The sequence below is a fragment of the Siphateles boraxobius genome, unplaced genomic scaffold (genome assembly GCF_051911475.1).
Source record: "Siphateles boraxobius isolate OS27281-9 unplaced genomic scaffold, OSU_SipBor_1 11, whole genome shotgun sequence".
Lineage (NCBI taxonomy): Eukaryota > Metazoa > Chordata > Actinopteri > Cypriniformes > Leuciscidae > Siphateles > Siphateles boraxobius.
The window spans coordinates 9,543,254-9,563,972 of record NW_027508711.1 but is presented as its reverse complement, the minus strand read 5'-3'; the positions used below and the strand labels follow the sequence as shown (position 1 = coordinate 9,563,972).

The following is a 20,719-nucleotide window of genomic DNA, read 5'->3' as shown; positions in this document are numbered from 1 at the left end:
AAATTTAAGTTGAAATTACTTGAAATGCAGCAACTGAACTTAAGATTTTTTTTTTTTACATGGCAATAAATAAACAGAGCAACACCAAATAACAAAACAAAATACAAAGCAGGCAATAATCAATATACAACCACATTTCCAGAAAAGTTGGGACATTTTGCAATTAAATTAATTATCTGTGTGATTTGTTAATTCTCTTGAAACTGTATTTAACTGACAAAAAAGAAAAGATTTCCAATGTTTTCACTGCTAAACTTAATTGGATTTTGTAAATATAACCAAAATTGAGCTGAGATAATTTAGAGGTTTCATTTTAACTGAGCTTAACTGTTGATTACAGGTATCAAAATTTGGTACCGAACGACAAGACAATTTTTGATACTCGATGGTATCGAGGCAATTCGGTCGGTGCCTCAAAAAGTATGGAAGTCGATCCCCAGCAGCCCTAATTCAGATTGGTCATAAGGTGCTATATAGATAAAAATGACTTGCCTTAACTTGAATTTTAAAACAAAGCGAATTGACCATTAAGGACATTATTATGAATAAAAATATTGATTTTAGATAATAAAATACCTAAACAACTACACATAGTCCCTTTAAGTCAAACCAAACTTTTATTTTGACGGGTTTCCGTACAGGCCTTCTTCTGTTTTTTTTATTAATGCCAAAAGAAAGAAAATGTAATGAATACATAACAACAGTAACAATAAAACCAGGACATATGTCACGAAAACAGTACAAATAAAATAAAAAAGACAAAAAAAATAAAAAACACAAATGGAAAAATAAAATTATACAAGGTTAAACATTGAAAGCAATCTTTGACTTTTTCAAAGATTTTCTGTTTTTATGCCCATCAAAGACAAAACATATGAATTACAATCTAGCAGAAAAATTGACAGTAGCGGGATCTTACACAAGAATTTGCATTTGTGAATAACAAATTGGTCAAGTATCATGAACAGATTAACAATGTAATAATAAAATAACATTAAAGGTATTAATACATATTCTAACATTTGTTTTTTTCTGAGAGATAGGTACATAACTCGTTCCAAAAAGATTTAACACAAACACATTCACAAAAAGATGTACAATTGTCTATGGCATTTATGCAACATTTTTAAATGTAATTTCTTTTCTTTTTTTGTTAAAAGATATTTGTGTGGAAGAGACTAGACAAGACTCCAATTAACATTGTATAACGTCATCATCCATTTGAGAGATGATGCTGGAATAGATTTTCTGTTAATATTGAATTTGTCATTAGTAATCAAAATCCCTTCAATTGAAATAGAAGTGTTATACAAAGAGGACTATAGGTTTGCTCTCCTTTCAAGAGTTTTTATAACACTAGGAATGGCGCTGAATACAATATTACATTCATTTCATGAAGCTCCAAAATCAAGTTTTTTGGAGAATTCTGAAAAGGAATAAAACTGACAATTGTCATCCATCAGCTTATTAACAATAGAGATGTTATTTAAATATCATCTCTCAAAAAATATTGATCTATTTCTGTAAATAATATTCTGATTGTTCCAAATAAAACAACGGTGAGGTGAAAAATGATGTTTGTAAACCAGTAACCACGATAATAAAAACCTGTTGGTGAAATTTTGCTAATTTAATGGGTAGTTTTCCAAGCGAGAAGGGGCACTGTTACAAAAATTCAATGCGCTCAAATTAAATGTTGTCAAAGTGAGAATATTAAACCGAAAAAGGACTGTATAGATATGAATCCTTCATGTTTCTGCGTGTCTCTGTGTCAATGAATGGCATCGCGCTGTTGTCATCAAGCCGACGTAAACTACTGTTTTTCCTTGATGCCTCGCCACAGCCAATCACCAGCACTTGATTTGTGCACATCATACATGATGCATGCTTATTGTTTCACTGACGGTGACAAGATTAACCCCTCAGGTATCAAAATTTGGTACCGAACGACAAGACAATTTTTGATACTCGATGGTATCGAGGCAATTCGGTCGGTGCCTAAAAAGTATGGAAGTCGATCCCCAGCAGCCCTAATTCAGATTGGTCATACATAAGGCGCTATATAGATAAAGATGACTTGCCTTAACTTGAATTTTAAAACAAAGCGAATTGAGCTGTGATGACTTGTTTCCAGTCTTCAGTCTCTCACGTTCTTGCTCAGACGTGGACAGGCTCGGATCTCTCTGGTGTGGCGCTTGAGTTCCCTGTCAGGTTGGGGTTGGACTTCAGGCTTCGGGTCGAGTCTCCAGCTCAAGCCCTCCACCAAGGACAGAAGGTGTGTTCTTTCCTATCCGATACAAAGATTATATGAACAAGTCAACTCATGAATGATATTTTAAGAGCTGTTTTACAACAGAATTGAATTCTGTTTGCACTGATTCCGTTATTTTCCTGTTTACCGTGAAGCCGCTTTGAAACAATCTGTATTGTACAAAGCGCTATATAAATGAATGTGACTTGACTATAACAAGAACATTACAATGAACACAAATTTGAAAATCTCACTACAAACAATCCAGAGTTGAAGACAAATGATAATAATCCTACTCTGTCTGTTACACTTCCTCACACCTGAAATCACTGATCGAGTGAATCTCCGGAACTTCTCCAATCTACAGTAGATCGTTTCTAATCCATTTATGTTGTGACATCTGCTCTAACGTCGGGCGTTTCGTTGGATCCCGGGCTAGGCACTGGCTAATCAGATCACTGCATTCTGTACAAATGTTAATGAGGAGAGAGCTGGTTAGTCATGTGACTTGGAATCTATGAAAACAGCATCTAAAACATTATTAATATAATGTAAAATGTTCCTTATCTTTACTTTAAAAGTGAAGCATGTCGTTTCTGCGACACTAGTGGCACCAAGCGGAATTACAAGATGAAGCATATTTTCAAACAAACCCCGCAAAGGCCCCTTTCGTGCATCGCGTCTTCCCCAACTTAAACATCACAAACCCAGCTGTTACTGGTTCTTGTGAAGGCATGTTTCAGGAACAACATATTAGAAATCGATTTAGCTGTGTTGCATTTGTCTTGATGAAAATGTGTCTTTCTGATCGGGTACATGATGATGCTGTATGGTATCGAAGCATCCTTTGTAGCGCGTAGCATCACAACGCTCTGTTCACTTTGACCCGTTCATGACCCGTTTAATCTTTGAAGGTATAAATGCAGCGAATTTCGGCTTTCACTTCTGTAACTAAAGCTGGATTTCCTTTCCCATGGCTCCGCCTGCTACAGTAACCACGGCCCAAACTCTCGCTCTTACATCTTACATACTTCACCTTTAACTGTTTCTGTACAGAGCCTTTTCTTTATGTGTGTGTGTGTGTTTATCAGTGTTTTCAATATTATTCACTCACCTGTGGATAAGTTGGAATTCTGAAATGTAACTTTGGCTTCTATGACTTCCGTTCTACTGCGAAAAGGACGAGACGCGTTCAACATCTCATAGAACATCACTCCTAGAGCCCAGACATTTGCTGGGACGGCGTGGAATCTGGGTTCTGTGAAGACTTCAGGTGGGCAGTGATCCTGTCTTCCTGTAAGCAAGACATTTGCACATTGTTGAGCTTTTTTTCTTAAAGCGTCACTACATTCAGGTTTCCACACTCCCAAAATGCTCACCAAGGTATACGTCGCTCTCGTAGCCCTCACTACTGAATAGCTGACCGCAGCCAAAGTCTATCAGCTTGAGGTCTAACGAGTTTCTCTTCAACAGGAAATTCTGCGCATGAATGTCATTGTGAAAAACGCCATGCTCGATGCAGTGTTGTACTGCCAGCACAGCCTGCTGCATGAAGACCCGCGCTACCGTTTCACACACTTCAGGATTACGACGAGTGATGAAGTCCAGCAAGCTCTCGCAGGGTTCGGGGAACTCCATAATGAGAGTGAATTTTCGAGGGTGTTCAAACCACTCGTATAGCTGTATGACGTAGGGGCTCATGGGTTCTCGCCTCATCAGCAGCAGCAGCGCCACTTCTGTAATGAGAGGTTCGGGATGTCCAGGCTGGAGAAAAGCAGTAGACAGAAGCTTAGCTGGGTAAAAATCTGACGAAAACATTTTTAAGCGCACTTTTCTTTGATCTTTTTAGATACGTTCAAAAGAGCCTCAGAAGAGCTCAAAGTTTTTTCTTTTTTGCCTCTAGGCTTATTTGTCAATCACATTTACACCTAATGCTTCCTATGGGTGTATTAACTACAGCAATCTGCACTTAAACAACTAAATACATATTCAGGTTATGGCCAACTTACAATATCAAGATAAAGAAAATTGTCAAACTTGCGAAACCGCTTGATGGCAACCTGCAAAAAAAAAACACAAAAACAGTTTCAAGTCAAGAACAGTAACAGTATTCAAGCACCCGACCTTGCACTAAGTATTAAACCATTTGTAAATTGTTTTGAATATGTTTTGATGCACACAAAAGCCGAACGTTTGTACAATTCGGGAAGATTTACCTTTTTGCCATCAAATTTGCGTGTTCCGCTGTACACACTGCCAAACGCTCCGCATCCAATCATCTCTCCCGCTTTAAAGAGAGACTCAAAGGACTCTGAAAAACGAACAGAAAAATATAAGAAATATATATAAGATTGTTTTATTCAAAAAATGTCAGTCCTGGTTGTGTCGAGAAAATAACATTAATATGGGGAAAATAATATAAATATTCTCTGAAAACAAGCCTTAAGATATTTTGAGTGGAAAACAAGACAACAATACTGTTTAAAATAATGTGGGAGAAATAAGGACTGGCGATTTACCATTATTTGGCTCGACGCCGGAGAGATCTGGTGCAGGTGATGATGTATCAGGACCGGGTGATGATGTATCAGGATCAGGCTCTGGCTCCAGATCTGCTGGAGGGACAAAAGGCTCCACAACATCCACAGCACAACTGTGGCAACAGCAGCAGAAATAACCCTTCATAGCCTTCCATATCCTGTTGAGGAAACAACCAATTCTTTTCCTCTTCCTTGTAGGTTTTTCTGAAATGAAGAGAAACATCTCTGATGTCAAATTAATGATATCATGACATAACTTACATTTTACTGTTGTATTCTTATCTGTAATGTTACAAATCCAAAGTAATGGAAATATTTCCAAGCTACCCATCTGACTTCTGCCAAATGCCTGCATAAATGTCCCAAAATCGTATTTCACAATTTAATATTAATTTAATATATTAATAGTCCTTTTATTTCACAATCCTCGGCACGACGGCCGTTTTGACAATTTTTTGAGTATTAGACAATTCAAGTGCAATAAGTCTGAAATATAATTCTATTGGGGCTGGAATGCTGTCTGAGAATCGGCATTCTGTGCGCGTGTTTCTAGTGTGTGTGTGTGTGTGTGTGTGTGTCAGACAGTGCAAGTACCATTGAGTACCATACCATTTTTCTAATATTGACCATTGAGTTCATAGTTTTGCTAATGTTCCCATAAAGTTAAGCAATCGCTATTTCTAAATGTTCCCTGAACGTTCACAACGTCTATGTTTCAAAAAAGAAATTTCTTGGTTAAAGGAACATTATATTTTATAATTTTGCATTATGGGAACGTTACTTTTGAATGTTCTCTTAATGCTCTGAAAATGTTCCAATTAAAATATATCTGAAAAAAAAAAATTTCAAAGAGAATTTCAGCAAAATTCAGCTGAGCAACAGTAGATGTGACGGGACATTAACATGCTAAAAACTTGAAGCAGTTCTGCATGAAATGGCAAAATCTCTATCTGTACACTTTACACTGCCCAGCCTTATTTCAGTCTCACCTGTTGAGCTCTTGTGCACAGGAGAAGCCTCCGTGGCACCCTGAGCAGTTCGGCCACTCGAAGTCTCTGTCGGCTCGACAGGAACTTGACCCGGCAGCGGAGGGCACTGCCACCCTTCCAAGCTGTCGGACCTGGACAAACCGCAGCTGCTGCCACTGTCCTGTTCACTTCGGCTTTCCGAAACATCACCACTCCACCTCCATTCCACGCTGTACGAGCCTCTGCTGCTCAGCCTCAACAACTCTCTGCATAACCACCTCTCCACATTGTCCTCAGAGAGGGACAAAGATGATGAAGAGTCTGGAAAATTTCACACATCAAAAACTGTTTTTTTCTTTTGTTGTAATAATATTCAGAATCAACATAAGAATTGGTCAAAGCCTATTCTGACCTCTGCGAGAGTGTTTAGATGAAGTGGACGGACGTCCATCATCTGGGCTCTTCTGGCTGCCGATCTGCCACTCCTTCCTGTGAGCCGGACCTGTGGACACAGAAAAAGACAACTCAGAAGACAAAGACTGTGTTAAATAACCATGAAGCTCCTGGATCTGTGTCTGGGTCGGGGATGGCAGCGGATCCTGATCACGGCCATCGGAACCGGGTCTCCAAACCTCCCGACCAGCCGTCTGAGAGACAGCAGCTCTCCTGCATCTGGAGCTGCCTGATGCTGGAATATTTCACGTAGTTAGTATTAATGGTTTAACAATAACCAATACTCAATGTCAGTAGTCAATTACAAATTGTCACTATACATAACTTTGGTTACTCAAATTGAAAAGTTGATTTCATATGCAAGGAATCAAATACATGTGATCACTTAGCTGGGAAAATTGGGGGATCAAATTTACCTTGCACAAGTTTCTTCACATTAATTTACTCAATCATTCTACAACACTTTTATACCATGACATACCATTTACAAATAAAAAAACTAAAGCACTGACCTCCTCTTCCCCCCATGTGAGCCATTGACATCCTCCAATCTGCAATAAAAACAATACAAAAAACAATACAAAAAAAGAACAAAATACAACTCTCCTCAGAAAAAAAAGAAAGAAAAAAAAAACTAAAAATTAAATAAAACGCCAAACTCCTTCTAACGTAAGAAATGAACAATTAAATAGAAGAATCCACAAAAACAATATGAACTCTTTAAAAAATACAAATATGGAAAGGATATATGCTCCGATCTTCTGGTTAGAATAAAAGTCTCTTCTCAGCTTCAGCTTCACAAGATTTGCATAGAAAATACTTTGCAAAAGTCTCTGAATTGTTCGCCTCGTCTCTCCACCAACTCAGAAAGCGATCAGTTCGAGTGTAAACATGCAGTCAAAATTCATAAAACGCGTCGCTATAGCAACTCAAATTCAAATCATTCATAACCACGCACGTACGCCTAAGTTACACCTGAAGTCGCGTGCGTGGGTCCACGTACATCGAATCTCAACACATTTATTGAAAAGTAACACACTTAATTTTAAACAGTTATTATTATTATTGGAATTAATCTTTTCCCAAAATCTTCATTAGCTATTCATAATTGAGCAAATAAGCACCGCCTTTGCAAGGCACTTACAGTTTAATGAATCCCACAGTCATTGCTCATCGAGCCAATCAGCTTTCAGTATCACTAATGCGTCATCACACCGGCTAGTAGTAGAGTGGTGAAGAAAGGAAATCCAAATGAATAAAGCCCATTTATGATTTAACTAATCATGGAGTGGAGGATGACCTTCATCATTTATTTCACAATGATCATTAGCACAATCTTTCTCAAATAATGTTTAACAGATTATTTAACTTATTAACAGTTCATCTGCGCTGCTATGTGCCGATTCAGACTGAACATAATCATACATCGAAATAAAATGAACTTTATATGAATAAAATAAAAATCTAAACTTTCCGTGACTGACTTCACTTTTCCCGACGGATGTCAAAAACAATGGTAATTTGCCCCGATATTTTAATTACTTTAATTCCTATATTTCTTTTAAATCAAAAGACAGAATCTCAATCAAAGAAATACATCTGAATTAAATGCCTACATTTTTAATTGAAGTGGTGTCAATTGCAACAAACTTTGAATTCATTAAATGATTGTAGGCTACTCAATTAGCTTAAGGGCTATATAAATATTTAAGGCTTTGAAAATGAACCTTCTGTGATCTACTGTAGGTTTTCATACATGACTGACTTCATTTCAGTTAATACAGGTGGAGCTGGGGAAGGTGGAGGGTTTCGGAAAGCACGCTGGAACTACAGCAAATGCTAACAAAGTATTTGAACGTTGAGCAGCAGGCGAACTCATTGGCTACTGATACAGCAGGAACCAATCAGCTTTGCCCTATAGTGATGATGTGATTGTTGACATGTTAAGAACTCTATAAAACTCCAAAGTAACCGTCTGTGACAAAAAATACCAAACACCTAGCAACACCATAGCAACTAGCCAGAACAACCTAGCAACCGAAGGCTGAGTTTTGCCACTGCAAGCACCACTCACATTTTCTTCAGTCTCATAGGGTTATGTTTTATACAGACTCAACAATGCACTGAAGTTTGCAACCATGTCGATTTTTATGTACAGTTTTGTTTCGAGAAGCAGCAGTTTTGTTTCAGTTCAAAACTTTCTCATAGGCCGAGGTTGTTTAAAAGCATTTCTTCTTTTTTTTTTTATTCATTGAAAGCATTTATTCAGAAGGGTCATATATACAGATTAGGACTGGGTATCGTTCAAAAATTTTAAACGATTAATATTTATATAAATATTATAGCAGAGGCTGTAACATTAATGTGAAGAGGGGAAAAAACAAGAAAGCTAAACTCTTAGTGCAGCCGACCTTAAAGATAAGAACAGTTTACATGATCAATAGTTTAATCAAAAAGCATGTGTAATTAATTGAAATCCTTGAAACTTTTAATGAAAAAAAAATTGTATTAACAGTTTAACAAAAATTACATTCTTCACTTTTTTCCCCTTCAAATTCCATTTTTTTTACCCAGTTCTGTGCTTTCTGTTTTATTTTGTCTATATGGTTTAATCAAAACCATATCTAATTAATTGAATTCATAAAAACAAAGTAATAATAGGGCCCTATGAAATGTTTTTTATTTATTTTTATTTTTTAAAAGAAATTCTGAATTGTGTATTTCAATTTTTCTGGTAATCAAATGAAGGCATAAAACATTAATTTATCTTTTCTTCAAATGAAAATTAAACAAGCCCTTTGATTGTTGGGCAAACAAGTGCTACACAACAGAGGCTTACTGTTAATATTATAACATGGAAGAAATTTTGTTTGAATAATAACTGTATTGTAGTATTACATTAAGATGTACATTATTCTGTACAAGAGTAATGTATTTCTATCGCAGTTTCTTTAACGGGACATTGTGTAGGAATTTCTCCCATCTAGCGGTGAAATTGTATTTTGCATTCAAACGAATTGGGCTCTCCAGCGCCTCACTTTTTCAAATGCGTGTTGCATCTACGGTAGCTGTTATGTACCAAAAAGCTATGACAGGATGTCTTCTAATAGCACTTCGTCGAGTTTTCCTTCGGGTGAACAGGTTTGTTATTTCAAACAAACTGCAACTTGACACAACAAACAAACGAATGTTACAGTATGAATAATAACAGTGCAATGCAGCCTTTTAAACTTGCCGGGGCAGTGACAAGCGCCTCTCATTGCTCTGCTCCTCCATTTCTGCTGCTTTCAGCAGTGTTGGGGAAAGTTACTTTTAAAAGTAATGCATTACAATATTGCGTTACTCCCCAAAAAAGTAACTAAGTAGGTTACTTAGTTACTTTTTATGGAACGTAATGCGTTACATTACTTTTGCGTTACTTTTTCTCACCTGCATGGGCTTGTTTGTTTGTTTTTTAATAACAGCTAAAACAATCTATTTTTGCCAATTGTTAAGGCCCTTTCACATCAAAAGTTAAATGTATAAGCCTAAGGCTGAAGGAAATGCATATTTACTACTGTACAGTAGAGGGCGCCGCTCAAACAAACCTTTCAGCTGCTGCTGTTCTTGATTAAATAACAATAGGATACAGGAGAAGGAAGTTCAACACTCTTATTTCTAAACCTAATCTAAAGTCATTTTTGCTTATTAGTATGGTTGAATTAGATCATTGTAGGTCAGCAGCAAAGACATTGGTTAATAAAGTGAGATTAAATACATAAAGTGTATTTGTGTAATTTAACATAGTTAATTATAAAATTTTTGCACAAAATTCTGAGATTGCATTTGACTGTTTTTATTCATTTTGAGGAATACTGAATGTTTTTGTGCAAATGAGATGAGTAAATGCATGTTCAATGCAAATGCACACAACACCTCACTTTATTTCTCTCAACATGGGGACAGGAGAGCTGTCAGTCAATAAATGTGAAAAAGTAACTAGCGTTACTTATTTGAAAAAGTAACTCAGATATTTTGTTGTAAATTGAAAAAGTAATGCGTTACTTTACTAGTTACTTGAAAAAGTAATCTGATTACGTAACTCAAGTTACTTGTAATAAGTTACCCCAACACTGGCTTTCAGTCACGTGACGCTGGCTCTGAACGAAAAAGCATTTTGGAAACGCGTTGGCCTAGTACTTTTTGACCCTCTCTGCTATTATAGTTTTTCAAGATGGCGGAATGACAAGGAAGCCTTTGGAAGCCTCCGTGGACCTACCCGTCACATGTATATAAAGATAATAAATTCTTCGTTCACGTGGATAAGTCAGATAATTGGCAGAGGTGTTTGTACACCATTAAGGACATTATTATGAATAAAAATATTGATTTTAGATAATAAAATACCTAAAAAACTACACATAGTCCCTTTAAGTCAAACCAAACTTTTATTTTGACGGGTTTCCGTACAGGCCTTCTTCTGTTTTTTTTATTAATGCCAAAAGAAAGAAAATGTAATGAATACATAACAACAGTAACAATAAAACCAGGACATATGTCACGAAAACAGTACAAATAAAATAAAAAAGACAAAAAAAATAAAAAACACAAATGGAAAAATAAAATTATACAAGGTTAAACATTGAAAGCAATCTTTGACTTTTTCAAAGATTTTCTGTTTTTATGCCCATCAAAGACAAAACATATGAATTACAATCTAGCAGAAAAATTGACAGTAGCGGGATCTTACACAAGAATTTGCATTTGTGAATAACAAATTGGTCAAGTATCATGAACAGATTAACAATGTAATAATAAAATAACATTAAAGGTATTAATACATATTCTAACATTTGTTTTTTTCTGAGAGATAGGTACATAACTCGTTCCAAAAAGATTTAAAACAAACACATTCACAAAAAGATGTACAATTGTCTATGGCATTTATGCAACATTTTTAAATGTAATTTCTTTTCTTTTTTTGTTAAAAGATATTTGTGTGGAAGAGACCAGACAAGACTCCAATTAACATTGTATAACGTCATCATCCATTTGAGAGATGATGCTGGAATAGATTTTCTGTTAATATTGAATTTGTCATCAGTAATCAAAATCCCTTCAATTGAAATAGAAGTGTTATACAAAGAGGACTATAGGTTTGCTCTCCTTTCAAGAGTTTTTATAACACTAGGAATGGCGCTGAATACAATATTACATTCATTTCATGAAGCTCCAAAATCAAGTTTTTTGGAGAATTCTGAAAAGGAATAAAACTGACAATTGTCATCCATCAGCTTATTAACAATAGAGATGTTATTTAAATATCATCTCTCAAAAAATATTGATCTATTTCTGTAAATAATATTCTGATTGTTCCAAATAAAACAACGGTGAGGTGAAAAATGATGTTTGTAAACCAGTAACCACGATAATAAAAACCTGTTGGTGAAATTTTGCTAATTTAATGGGTAGTTTTCCAAGCGAGAAGGGGCACTGTTACAAAAATTCAATGCGCTCAAATTAAATGTTGTCAAAGTGAGAATATTAAACCGAAAAAGGACTGTATAGATATGAATCCTTCATGTTTCTGCGTGTCTCTGTGTCAATGAATGGCATCGCGCTGTTGTCATCAAGCCGACGTAAACTACTGTTTTTCCTTGATGCCTCGCCACAGCCAATCACCAGCACTTGATTTGTGCACATCATACATGATGCATGCTTATTGTTTCACTGACGTTGACAAGATTAACCCCTCAGGTATCAAAATTTGGTACCGAACGACAAGACAATTTTTGATACTCGATGGTATCGAGGCAATTCGGTCGGTGCCTAAAAAGTATGGAAGTCGATCCCCAGCAGCCCTAATTCAGATTGGTCATACATAAGGCGCTATATAGATAAAGATGACTTGCCTTAACTTGAATTTTAAAACAAAGCGAATTGAGCTGTGATGACTTGTTTCCAGTCTTCAGTCTCTCACGTTCTTGCTCAGACGTGGACAGGCTCGGATCTCTCTGGTGTGGCGCTTGAGTTCCCTGTCAGGTTGGGGTTGGACTTCAGGCTTCGGGTCGAGTCTCCAGCTCAAGCCCTCCACCAAGGACAGAAGGTGTGTTCTTTCCTATCCGATACAAAGATTATATTAACAAGTCAACTCATGAATGATATTTTAAGAGCTGTTTTACAATAGAATTGAGTTCTGTTTGCACTGATTCCGTTATTTTCCTGTTTACCGTGAAGCCGCTTTGAAACAATCTGTATTGTACAAAGCGCTATATAAATGAATGTGACTTGACTATAACAAGAACATTACAATGAACACAAATTTGAAAATCTCACTACAAACAATCCAGAGTTGAAGACAAATGATAATAATCCTACTCTGTCTGTTACACTTCCTCACACCTGAAATCACTGATCGAGTGAATCTCCGGAACTTCTCCAATCTACAGTAGATCGTTTCTAATCCATTTATGTTGTGACATCTGCTCTAACGTCAGGCGTTTCGTTGGATCCCGGGCTAGGCACTGGCTAATCAGATCACTGCATTCTGTACAAATGTTAATGAGGAGAGAGCTGGTTAGTCATGTGACTTGGAATCTATGAAAACAGCATCTAAAACATTATTAATATAATGTAAAATGTTCCTTATCTTTACTTTAAAAGTGAAGCATGTCGTTTCTGCGACACTAGTGGCACCAAGCGGAATTACAAGATGAAGCATATTTTCAAACAAACCCCGCAAAGGCCCCTTTCGTGCATCGCGTCTTCCCCAACTTAAACATCACAAACCCAGCTGTTACTGGTTCTTGTGAAGGCATGTTTCAGGAACAACATATTAGAAATCGATTTAGCTGTGTTGCATTTGTCTTGATGAAAATGTGTCTTTCTGATCGGGTACATGATGATGCTGTATGGTATCGAAGCATCCTTTGTAGCGCGTAGCATCACAACGCTCTGTTCACTTTGACCCGTTCATGACCCGTTTAATCTTTGAAGGTATAAATGCAGCGAATTTCGGCTTTCACTTCTGTAACTAAAGCTGGATTTCCTTTCCCATGGCTCCGCCTGCTACAGTAACCACGGCCCAAACTCTCGCTCTTACATCTTACATACTTCACCTTTAACTGTTTCTGTACAGAGCCTTTTCTTTATGTGTGTGTGTGTGTTTATCAGTGTTTTCAATATTATTCACTCACCTGTGGATAAGTTGGAATTCTGAAATGTAACTTTGGCTTCTATGACTTCCGTTCTACTGCGAAAAGGACGAGACGCGTTCAACATCTCATACAACATCACTCCTAGAGCCCAGACATTTGCTGGGACGGCGTGGAATCTGGGTTCTGTGAAGACTTCAGGTGGGCAGTGATCCTGTCTTCCTGTAAGCAAGACATTTGCACATTGTTGAGCTTTTTTTCTTAAAGCGTCACTACATTCAGGTTTCCACACTCCCAAAATGCTCACCAAGGTATACGTCGCTCTCGTAGCCCTCACTACTGAATAGCTGACCGCAGCCAAAGTCTATCAGCTTGAGGTCTAACGAGTTTCTCTTCAACAGGAAATTCTGCGCATGAATGTCATTGTGAAAAACGCCATGCTCGATGCAGTGTTGTACTGCCAGCACAGCCTGCTGCATGAAGACCCGCGCTACCGTTTCACACACGTCAGGATTACGACGAGTGATGAAGTCCAGCAAGCTCTCGCAGGGTTCGGGGAACTCCATAATGAGAGTGAATTTTCGAGGGTGTTCAAACCACTCGTATAGCTGTATGACGTAGGGGCTCATGGGTTCTCGCCTCATCAGCAGCAGCAGCGCCACTTCTGTAATGAGAGGTTCGGGATGTCCAGGCTGGAGAAAAGCAGTAGACAGAAGCTTAGCTGGGTAAAAATCTGACGAAAACATTTTTAAGCGCACTTTTCTTTGATCTTTTTAGATACGTTCAAAAGAGCCTCAGAAGAGCTCAAAGTTTTTTCTTTTTTGCCTCTAGGCTTATTTGTCAATCACATTTACACCTAATGCTTCCTATGGGTGTATTAACTACAGCAATCTGCACTTAAACAACTAAATACATATTCAGGTTATGGCCAACTTACAATATCAAGATAAAGAAAATTGTCAAACTTGCGAAACCGCTTGATGGCAACCTGCAAAAAAAAAACACAAAAACAGTTTCAAGTCAAGAACAGTAACAGTATTCAAGCACCCGACCTTGCACTAAGTATTAAACCATTTGTAAATTGTTTTGAATATGTTTTGATGCACACAAAAGCCGAACGTTTGTACAATTCGGGAAGATTTACCTTTTTGCCATCAAATTTGCGTGTTCCGCTGTACACACTGCCAAACGCTCCGCATCCAATCATCTCTCCCGCTTTATAGAGAGACTCAAAGGACTCTGAAAAACGAACAGAAAAATATAAGAAATATATATAAGATTGTTTTATTCAAAAAATGTCAGTCCTGGTTGTGTCGAGAAAATAACATTAATATGGGGAAAATAATATAAATATTCTCTGAAAACAAGCCTTAAGATATTTTGAGTGGAAAACAAGACAGCAATACTGTTTAAAATAATGTGGGAGAAATAAGGACTGGCGATTTACCATTATTTGGCTCGACGCCGGAGAGATCTGGTGCAGGTGATGATGTATCAGGACCGGGTGATGATGTATCAGGATCAGGCTCTGGCTCCAGATCTGCTGGAGGGACAAAAGGCTCCACAACATCCACAGCACAACTGTGGCAACAGCAGCAGAAATAACCCTTCATAGCCTTCCATATCCTGTTGAGGAAACAACCAATTCTTTTCCTCTTCCTTGTAGGTTTTTCTGAAATGAAGAGAAACATCTCTGATGTCAAATTAATGATATCATGACATAACTTACATTTTACTGTTGTATTCTTATCTGTAATGTTACAAATCCAAAGTAATGGAAATATTTCCAAGCTACCCATCTGACTTCTGCCAAATGCCTGCATAAATGTCCCAAAATCGTATTTCACAATTTAATATTAATTTAATATATTAATAGTCCTTTTATTTCACAATCCTCAGCACGACGGCCGTTTTGACAATTTTTTGAGTATTAGACAATTCAAGTGCAATAAGTCTGAAATATAATTCTATTGGGGCTGGAATGCTGTCTGAGAATCGGCAATCTGTGCGCGTGTTTCTAGTGTGTGTGTGTGTGTGTGTGTCAGACAGTGCAAGTACCATTGAGTACCATACCATTTTTCTAATATTGACCATTGAGTTCATAGTTTTGCTAATGTTCCCATAAAGTTAAGCAATCGCTATTTCTAAATGTTCCCTGAACGTTCACAACGTCTATGTTTCAAAAAAGAAATTTCTTGGTTAAAGGAACATTATATTTTATAATTTTGCATTATGGGAACGTTACTTTTGAATGTTCTCTTAATGCTCTGAAAATGTTCCAATTAAAATATATCTGAAAAAAAAAAATTTCAAAAAGAGAATTTCAGCAAAATTCAGCTGAGCAACAGTAGATGTGACGGGACATTAACATGCTAAAAACTTGAAGCAGTTCTGCATGAAATGGCAAAATCTCTATCTGTACACTTTACACTGCCCAGCCTTATTTCAGTCTCACCTGTTGAGCTCTTGTGCACAGGAGAAGCCTCCGTGGCACCCTGAGCAGTTCGGCCACTCGAAGTCTCTGTCGGCTCGACAGGAACTTGACCCGGCAGCGGAGGGCACTGCCACCCTTCCAAGCTGTCGGACCTGGACAAACCGCAGCTGCTGCCACTGTCCTGTTCACTTCGGCTTTCCGAAACATCACCACTCCACCTCCATTCCACGCTGTACGAGCCTCTGCTGCTCAGCCTCAACAACTCTCTGCATAACCACCTCTCCACATTGTCCTCAGAGAGGGACAAAGATGATGAAGAGTCTGGAAAATTTCACACATCAAAAACTGTTTTTTTCTTTTGTTGTAATAATATTCAGAATCAACATAAGAATTGGTCAAAGCCTATTCTGACCTCTGCGAGAGTGTTTAGATGAAGTGGACGGACGTCCATCATCTGGGCTCTTCTGGCTGCCGATCTGCCACTCCTTCCTGTGAGCCGGACCTGTGGACACAGAAAAAGACAACTCAGAAGACAAAGACTGTGTTAAATAACCATGAAGCTCCTGGATCTGTGTCTGGGTCGGGGCTGGCAGCGGATCCTGATCACGGCCATCGGAACCGGGTCTCCAAACCTCCCGACCAGCCGTCTGAGAGACAGCAGCTCTCCTGCATCTGGAGCTGCCTGATGCTGGAATATTTCACGTAGTTAGTATTAATGGTTTAACAATAACCAATACTCAATGTCAGTAGTCAATTACAAATTGTCACTATACATAACTTTGGTTACTCAAATTGAAAAGTTGATTTCATATGCAAGGAATCAAATACATGTGATCACTTAGCTGGGAAAATTGGGGGATCAAATTTACCTTGCACAAGTTTCTTCACATTAATTTACTCAATCATTCTACAACACTTTTATACCATGACATACCATTTACAAATAAAAAAACTAAAGCACTGACCTCCTCTTCCCCCCATGTGAGCCATTGACATCCTCCAATCTGCAATAAAAACAATACAAAAAAAGAACAAAATACAACTCTCCTCAGAAAATAAAAAAATAAAATAAAATAAAATAAAAATTAAATAAAACGCCAAACTCCTTCTAACGTAAGAAATGAACAATTAAATAGAAGAATCCACAAAAACAATATGAACTCTTTAAAAAATACAAATATGGAAAGGATATATGCTCCGATCTTCTGGTTAGAATAAAAGTCTCTTCTCAGCTTCAGCTTCACAAGATTTGCATAGAAAATACTTTGCAAAAGTCTCTGAATTGTTCGCCTCGTCTCTCCACCAACTCAGAAAGCGATCAGTTCGAGTGTAAACATGCAGTCAAAATTCATAAAACGCGTCGCTATAGCAACTCAAATTCAAATCATTCATAACCACGCACGTACGCCTAAGTTACACCTGAAGTCGCGTGCGTGGGTCCACGTACATCGAATCTCAACACATTTATTGAAAAGTAACACACTTAATTTTAAACAGTTATTATTATTATTGGAATTAATCTTTTCCCAAAATCTTCATTAGCTATTCATAATTGAGCAAATAAGCACCGCCTTTGCAAGGCACTTACAGTTTAATGAATCCCACAGTCATTGCTCATCGAGCCAATCAGCTTTCAGTATCACTAATGCGTCATCACACCGGCTAGTAGTAGAGTGGTGAAGAAAGGAAATCCAAATGAATAAAGCCCATTTATGATTTAACTAATCAAGGAGTGGAGGATGACCTTCATCATTTATTTCACAATGATCATTAGCACAATCTTTCTCAAATAATGTTTAACAGATTATTTAACTTATTAACAGTTCATCTGCGCTGCTATGTGCCGATTCAGGCTGAACATAATCATACATCGAAATAAAATGAACTTTATATGAATAAAACAAAAATCTAAACTTTCCGTGACTGACTTCACTTTTCCCGACGGATGTCAAAAACAATGGTAATTTGCCCCGATATTTTAATTACTTTAATTCCTATATTTCTTTTAAATCAAAAGACAGAATCTCAATCAAAGAAATACATCTGAATTAAATGCCTACATTTTTAATTGAAGTGGTGTCAATTGCAACAAACTTTGAATTCATTAAATGATTGTAGGCTACTCAATTAGCTTAAGGGCTATATCAATATTTAAGGCTTTGAAAATGAACCTTCTGTGATCTACTGTAGGTTTTCATACATGACTGACTTCATTTCAGTTAATACAGGTGGAGCTGGGGAAGGTGGAGGGTTTCGGAAAGCACGCTGGAACTACAGCAAATGCTAACAAAGTATTTGAACGTTGAGCAGCAGGCGAGCTCATTGGCTACTGATACAGCAGGAACCAATCAGCTTTGCCCTATAGTGATGATGTGATTGTTGACATGTTAAGAACTCTATAAAACTCCAAAGTAACCGTCTGTGACAAAAAATACCAAACACCTAGCAACACCATAGCAACTAGCCAGAACAACCTAGCAACCGAAGGCTGAGTTTTGCCACTGCAAGCACCACTCACATTTTCTTCAGTCTCATAGGGTTATGTTTTATACAGACTCAACAATGCACTGAAGTTTGCAACCATGTCGATTTTTATGTACAGTTTTGTTTCGAGAAGCAGCAGTTTTGTTTCAGTTCAAAACTTTCTCATAGGCCGAGGTTGTTTAAAAGCATTTCTTCTTTTTTTTTTATTCATTGAAAGCATTTATTCAGAAGGGTCATATATACAGATTAGGACTGGGTATCGTTCAAAAATTTTAAACGATTAATATTTATATAAATATTATAGCAGAGGCTGTAACATTAATGTGAAGAGGGGAAAAAACAAGAAAGCTAAACAGTTAGTGCAGCCGACCTTAAAGATAAGAACAGTTTACATGATCAATAGTTTAATCAAAAAGCATGTGTAATTAATTGAAATCCTTGAAACTTTTAATGAAAAAAAAAGTGTATTAACAGTTTAACAAAAATTACATTCTTCACTTTTTTCCCCTTCAAATTCCATTTTTTTTACCCAGTTCTGTGCTTTCTGTTTTATTTTGTCTATATGGTTTAATCAAAACCATATCTAATTAATTGAATTCATAAAAACAAAGTAATAATAGGGCCCTATGAAATGTTTTTTTTTTTTATTTTATTTTTTTAAAGAAATTCTGAATTGTGTATTTCAATTTTTCTGGTAATCAAATGAAGGCATAAAACATTAATTTATCTTTTCTTCAAATGAAAATTAAACAAGCCCTTTGATTGTTGGGCAAACAAGTGCTACACAACAGAGGCTTACTGTTAATATTATAACATGGAAGAAATTTTGTTTGAATAATAACTGTATTGTAGTATTACATTAAGATGTACATTATTCTGTACAAGAGTAATGTATTTCTATCGCAGTTTCTTTAACGGGACATTGTGTAGGAATTTCTCCCATCTAGCGGTGAAATTGTATTTTGCATTCAAACGAATTGGGCTCTCCAGCGCCTCGCTTTTTCAAATGCGTGTTGCATCTACGGTAGCTGTTATGTACCAAAAAGCTATGACAGGATGTCTTCTAATAGCACTTCGTCGAGTTTTCCTTCGGGTGAACAGGTTTGTTATTTCAAACAAACTGCAACTTGACACAACAAACAAACGAATGTTACAGTATGAATAATAACAGTGCAATGCAGCCTTTTAAACTTGCCGGGGCAGTGACAAGCGCCTCTCATTGCTCTGCTCCTCCGTTTCTGCTGCTTTCAGCAGTGTTGGGGAAAGTTACTTTTAAAAGTAATGCATTACAATATTGCGTTACTCCCCAAAAAAGTAACTAAGTAGGTTACTTAGTTACTTTTTATGGAACGTAATGCGTTACATTACTTTTGCGTTACTTTTTCTCACCTGCATGGGCTTGTTTGTTTGTTTTTTAATAACAGCTAAAACAATCTATTTTTGCCAATTGTTAAGGCCCTTTCACATCAAAAGTTAAATGAATAAGCCTAAGGCTGAAGGAAATGCATATTTACTACTGTACAGTAGAGGGCGCCGCTCAAACAAACCTTTCAGCTGCTGCTGTTCTTGATTAAATAACAATAGGATACAGGAGAAGGAAGTTCAACACTCTTATTTCTAAACCTAATCTAAAGTCATTTTTGCTTATTAGTATGGTTGAATTAGATCATTGTAGGTCAGCAGCAAAGACATTGGTTAATAAAGTGAGATTAAATACATAAAGTGTATTTGTGTAATTTAACATAGTTAATTATAAAATTTTTGCACAAAATTCTGAGATTGCATTTGACTGTTTTTATTCATTTTGAGGAATACTGAATGTTTTTGTGCAAATGAGATGAGTAAATGCATGTTCAATGCAAATGCACACAACACCTCACTTTATTTCTCTCAACATGGGGACAGGAGAGCTGTCAGTCAATAAATGTGAAAAAGTAACTAGCGTTACTTATTTGAAAAAGTAACTCAGATATTTTGTTGTAAATTGAAAAAGTAATGCGTTACTTTACTAGTTACTTGAAAAAGTAATCTGATTACGTAACTCAAGTTACTTGTAATAAGTTACCCCAACACTGGCTTTCAGTCACGTGACGCTGGCTCTGAACGAAAAAGCATTTTGGAAACGCGTTGGCCTAGTACTTTTTGACCCTCTCTGCTATTATAGTTTTTCAAGATGGCGGAATGACAAGGAAGCCTCCGTGGACCTACCCGTCACATGTATATAAAGATAATAAATTCTTCGTTCACGTGGATAAGTCAGATAATTGGCAGAGGTGTTTGTACACCATTAAGGACATTATTATGAATAAAAATATTGATTTTAGATAATAAAATACCTAAAAAACTACACATAGTCCCTTTAAGTCAAACCAAACTTTTATTTTGACGGGTTTCCGTACAGGCCTTCTTCTGTTTTTTTTATTAATGCCAAAAGAAAGAAAATGTAATGAATACAT

The 20,719-nt window shown here is 36.8% G+C and overlaps 2 protein-coding genes across 2 annotated transcripts; both read right to left on the bottom strand.

Annotated features, from left to right (window-relative positions):
• Window positions 1-1,912: 1,912 nt before the first annotated feature.
• On the bottom strand, window positions 1,913-6,755 carry LOC143757020 (uncharacterized). The gene is made up of 9 exons (XM_077247983.1): window positions 6,725-6,755; window positions 6,172-6,447; window positions 5,781-6,080; window positions 4,771-4,995; window positions 4,468-4,562; window positions 4,261-4,311; window positions 3,631-4,015; window positions 3,366-3,545; window positions 1,913-2,287 (listed from the first exon to the last, which is right to left on the bottom strand). The coding sequence occupies exons 1-9, from the start codon at window positions 6,753-6,755 to the stop codon at window positions 2,226-2,228; spliced, it is 1,605 nt and encodes a 534-aa protein (XP_077104098.1). The 3' UTR covers window positions 1,913-2,225.
• A 5,837-nt stretch (window positions 6,756-12,592) lies between these two features.
• LOC143757012 (uncharacterized) lies at window positions 12,593-16,775 on the bottom strand. Its single transcript, XM_077247972.1, has 9 exons — window positions 16,745-16,775; window positions 16,192-16,467; window positions 15,801-16,100; window positions 14,793-15,017; window positions 14,454-14,584; window positions 14,283-14,333; window positions 13,653-14,037; window positions 13,388-13,567; window positions 12,593-12,738 (listed from the first exon to the last, which is right to left on the bottom strand). Exons 1-9 carry the CDS (start codon window positions 16,773-16,775, stop codon window positions 12,635-12,637), a joined length of 1,683 nt encoding a protein of 560 aa, XP_077104087.1. The 3' UTR covers window positions 12,593-12,634.
• Between the last annotated feature and the right edge of the window lie 3,944 nt (window positions 16,776-20,719).

What these genes read in the sequence shown, in the direction of transcription:
- LOC143757020 (XM_077247983.1), bottom strand. Translation starts at nt 6,755, where the DNA reads ATGTCAATGGCTCACATGGGGGGAAGAGGAG. An exon ending in TCACATGGGGGGAAGAGGAG is followed by an intron (nt 6,448 to 6,724) that starts GTCAGTGCTTTA and finishes GAAATATTCCAG; the next exon opens with CATCAGGCAGCTCCAGATGC. An exon ending in GAATTCCAACTTATCCACAG is followed by an intron (nt 2,288 to 3,365) that starts GTGAGTGAATAA and finishes TGTATCGGATAG; the next exon opens with GAAAGAACACACCTTCTGTC.
- LOC143757012 (XM_077247972.1), bottom strand. Translation starts at nt 16,775, where the DNA reads ATGTCAATGGCTCACATGGGGGGAAGAGGAG. An exon ending in TGTGCACAAGAGCTCAACAG is followed by an intron (nt 15,018 to 15,800) that starts GTGAGACTGAAA and finishes TCTTCATTTCAG; the next exon opens with AAAAACCTACAAGGAAGAGG. An exon ending in CGGCGTCGAGCCAAATAATG is followed by an intron (nt 14,585 to 14,792) that starts GTAAATCGCCAG and finishes TTCGTTTTTCAG; the next exon opens with AGTCCTTTGAGTCTCTCTAT.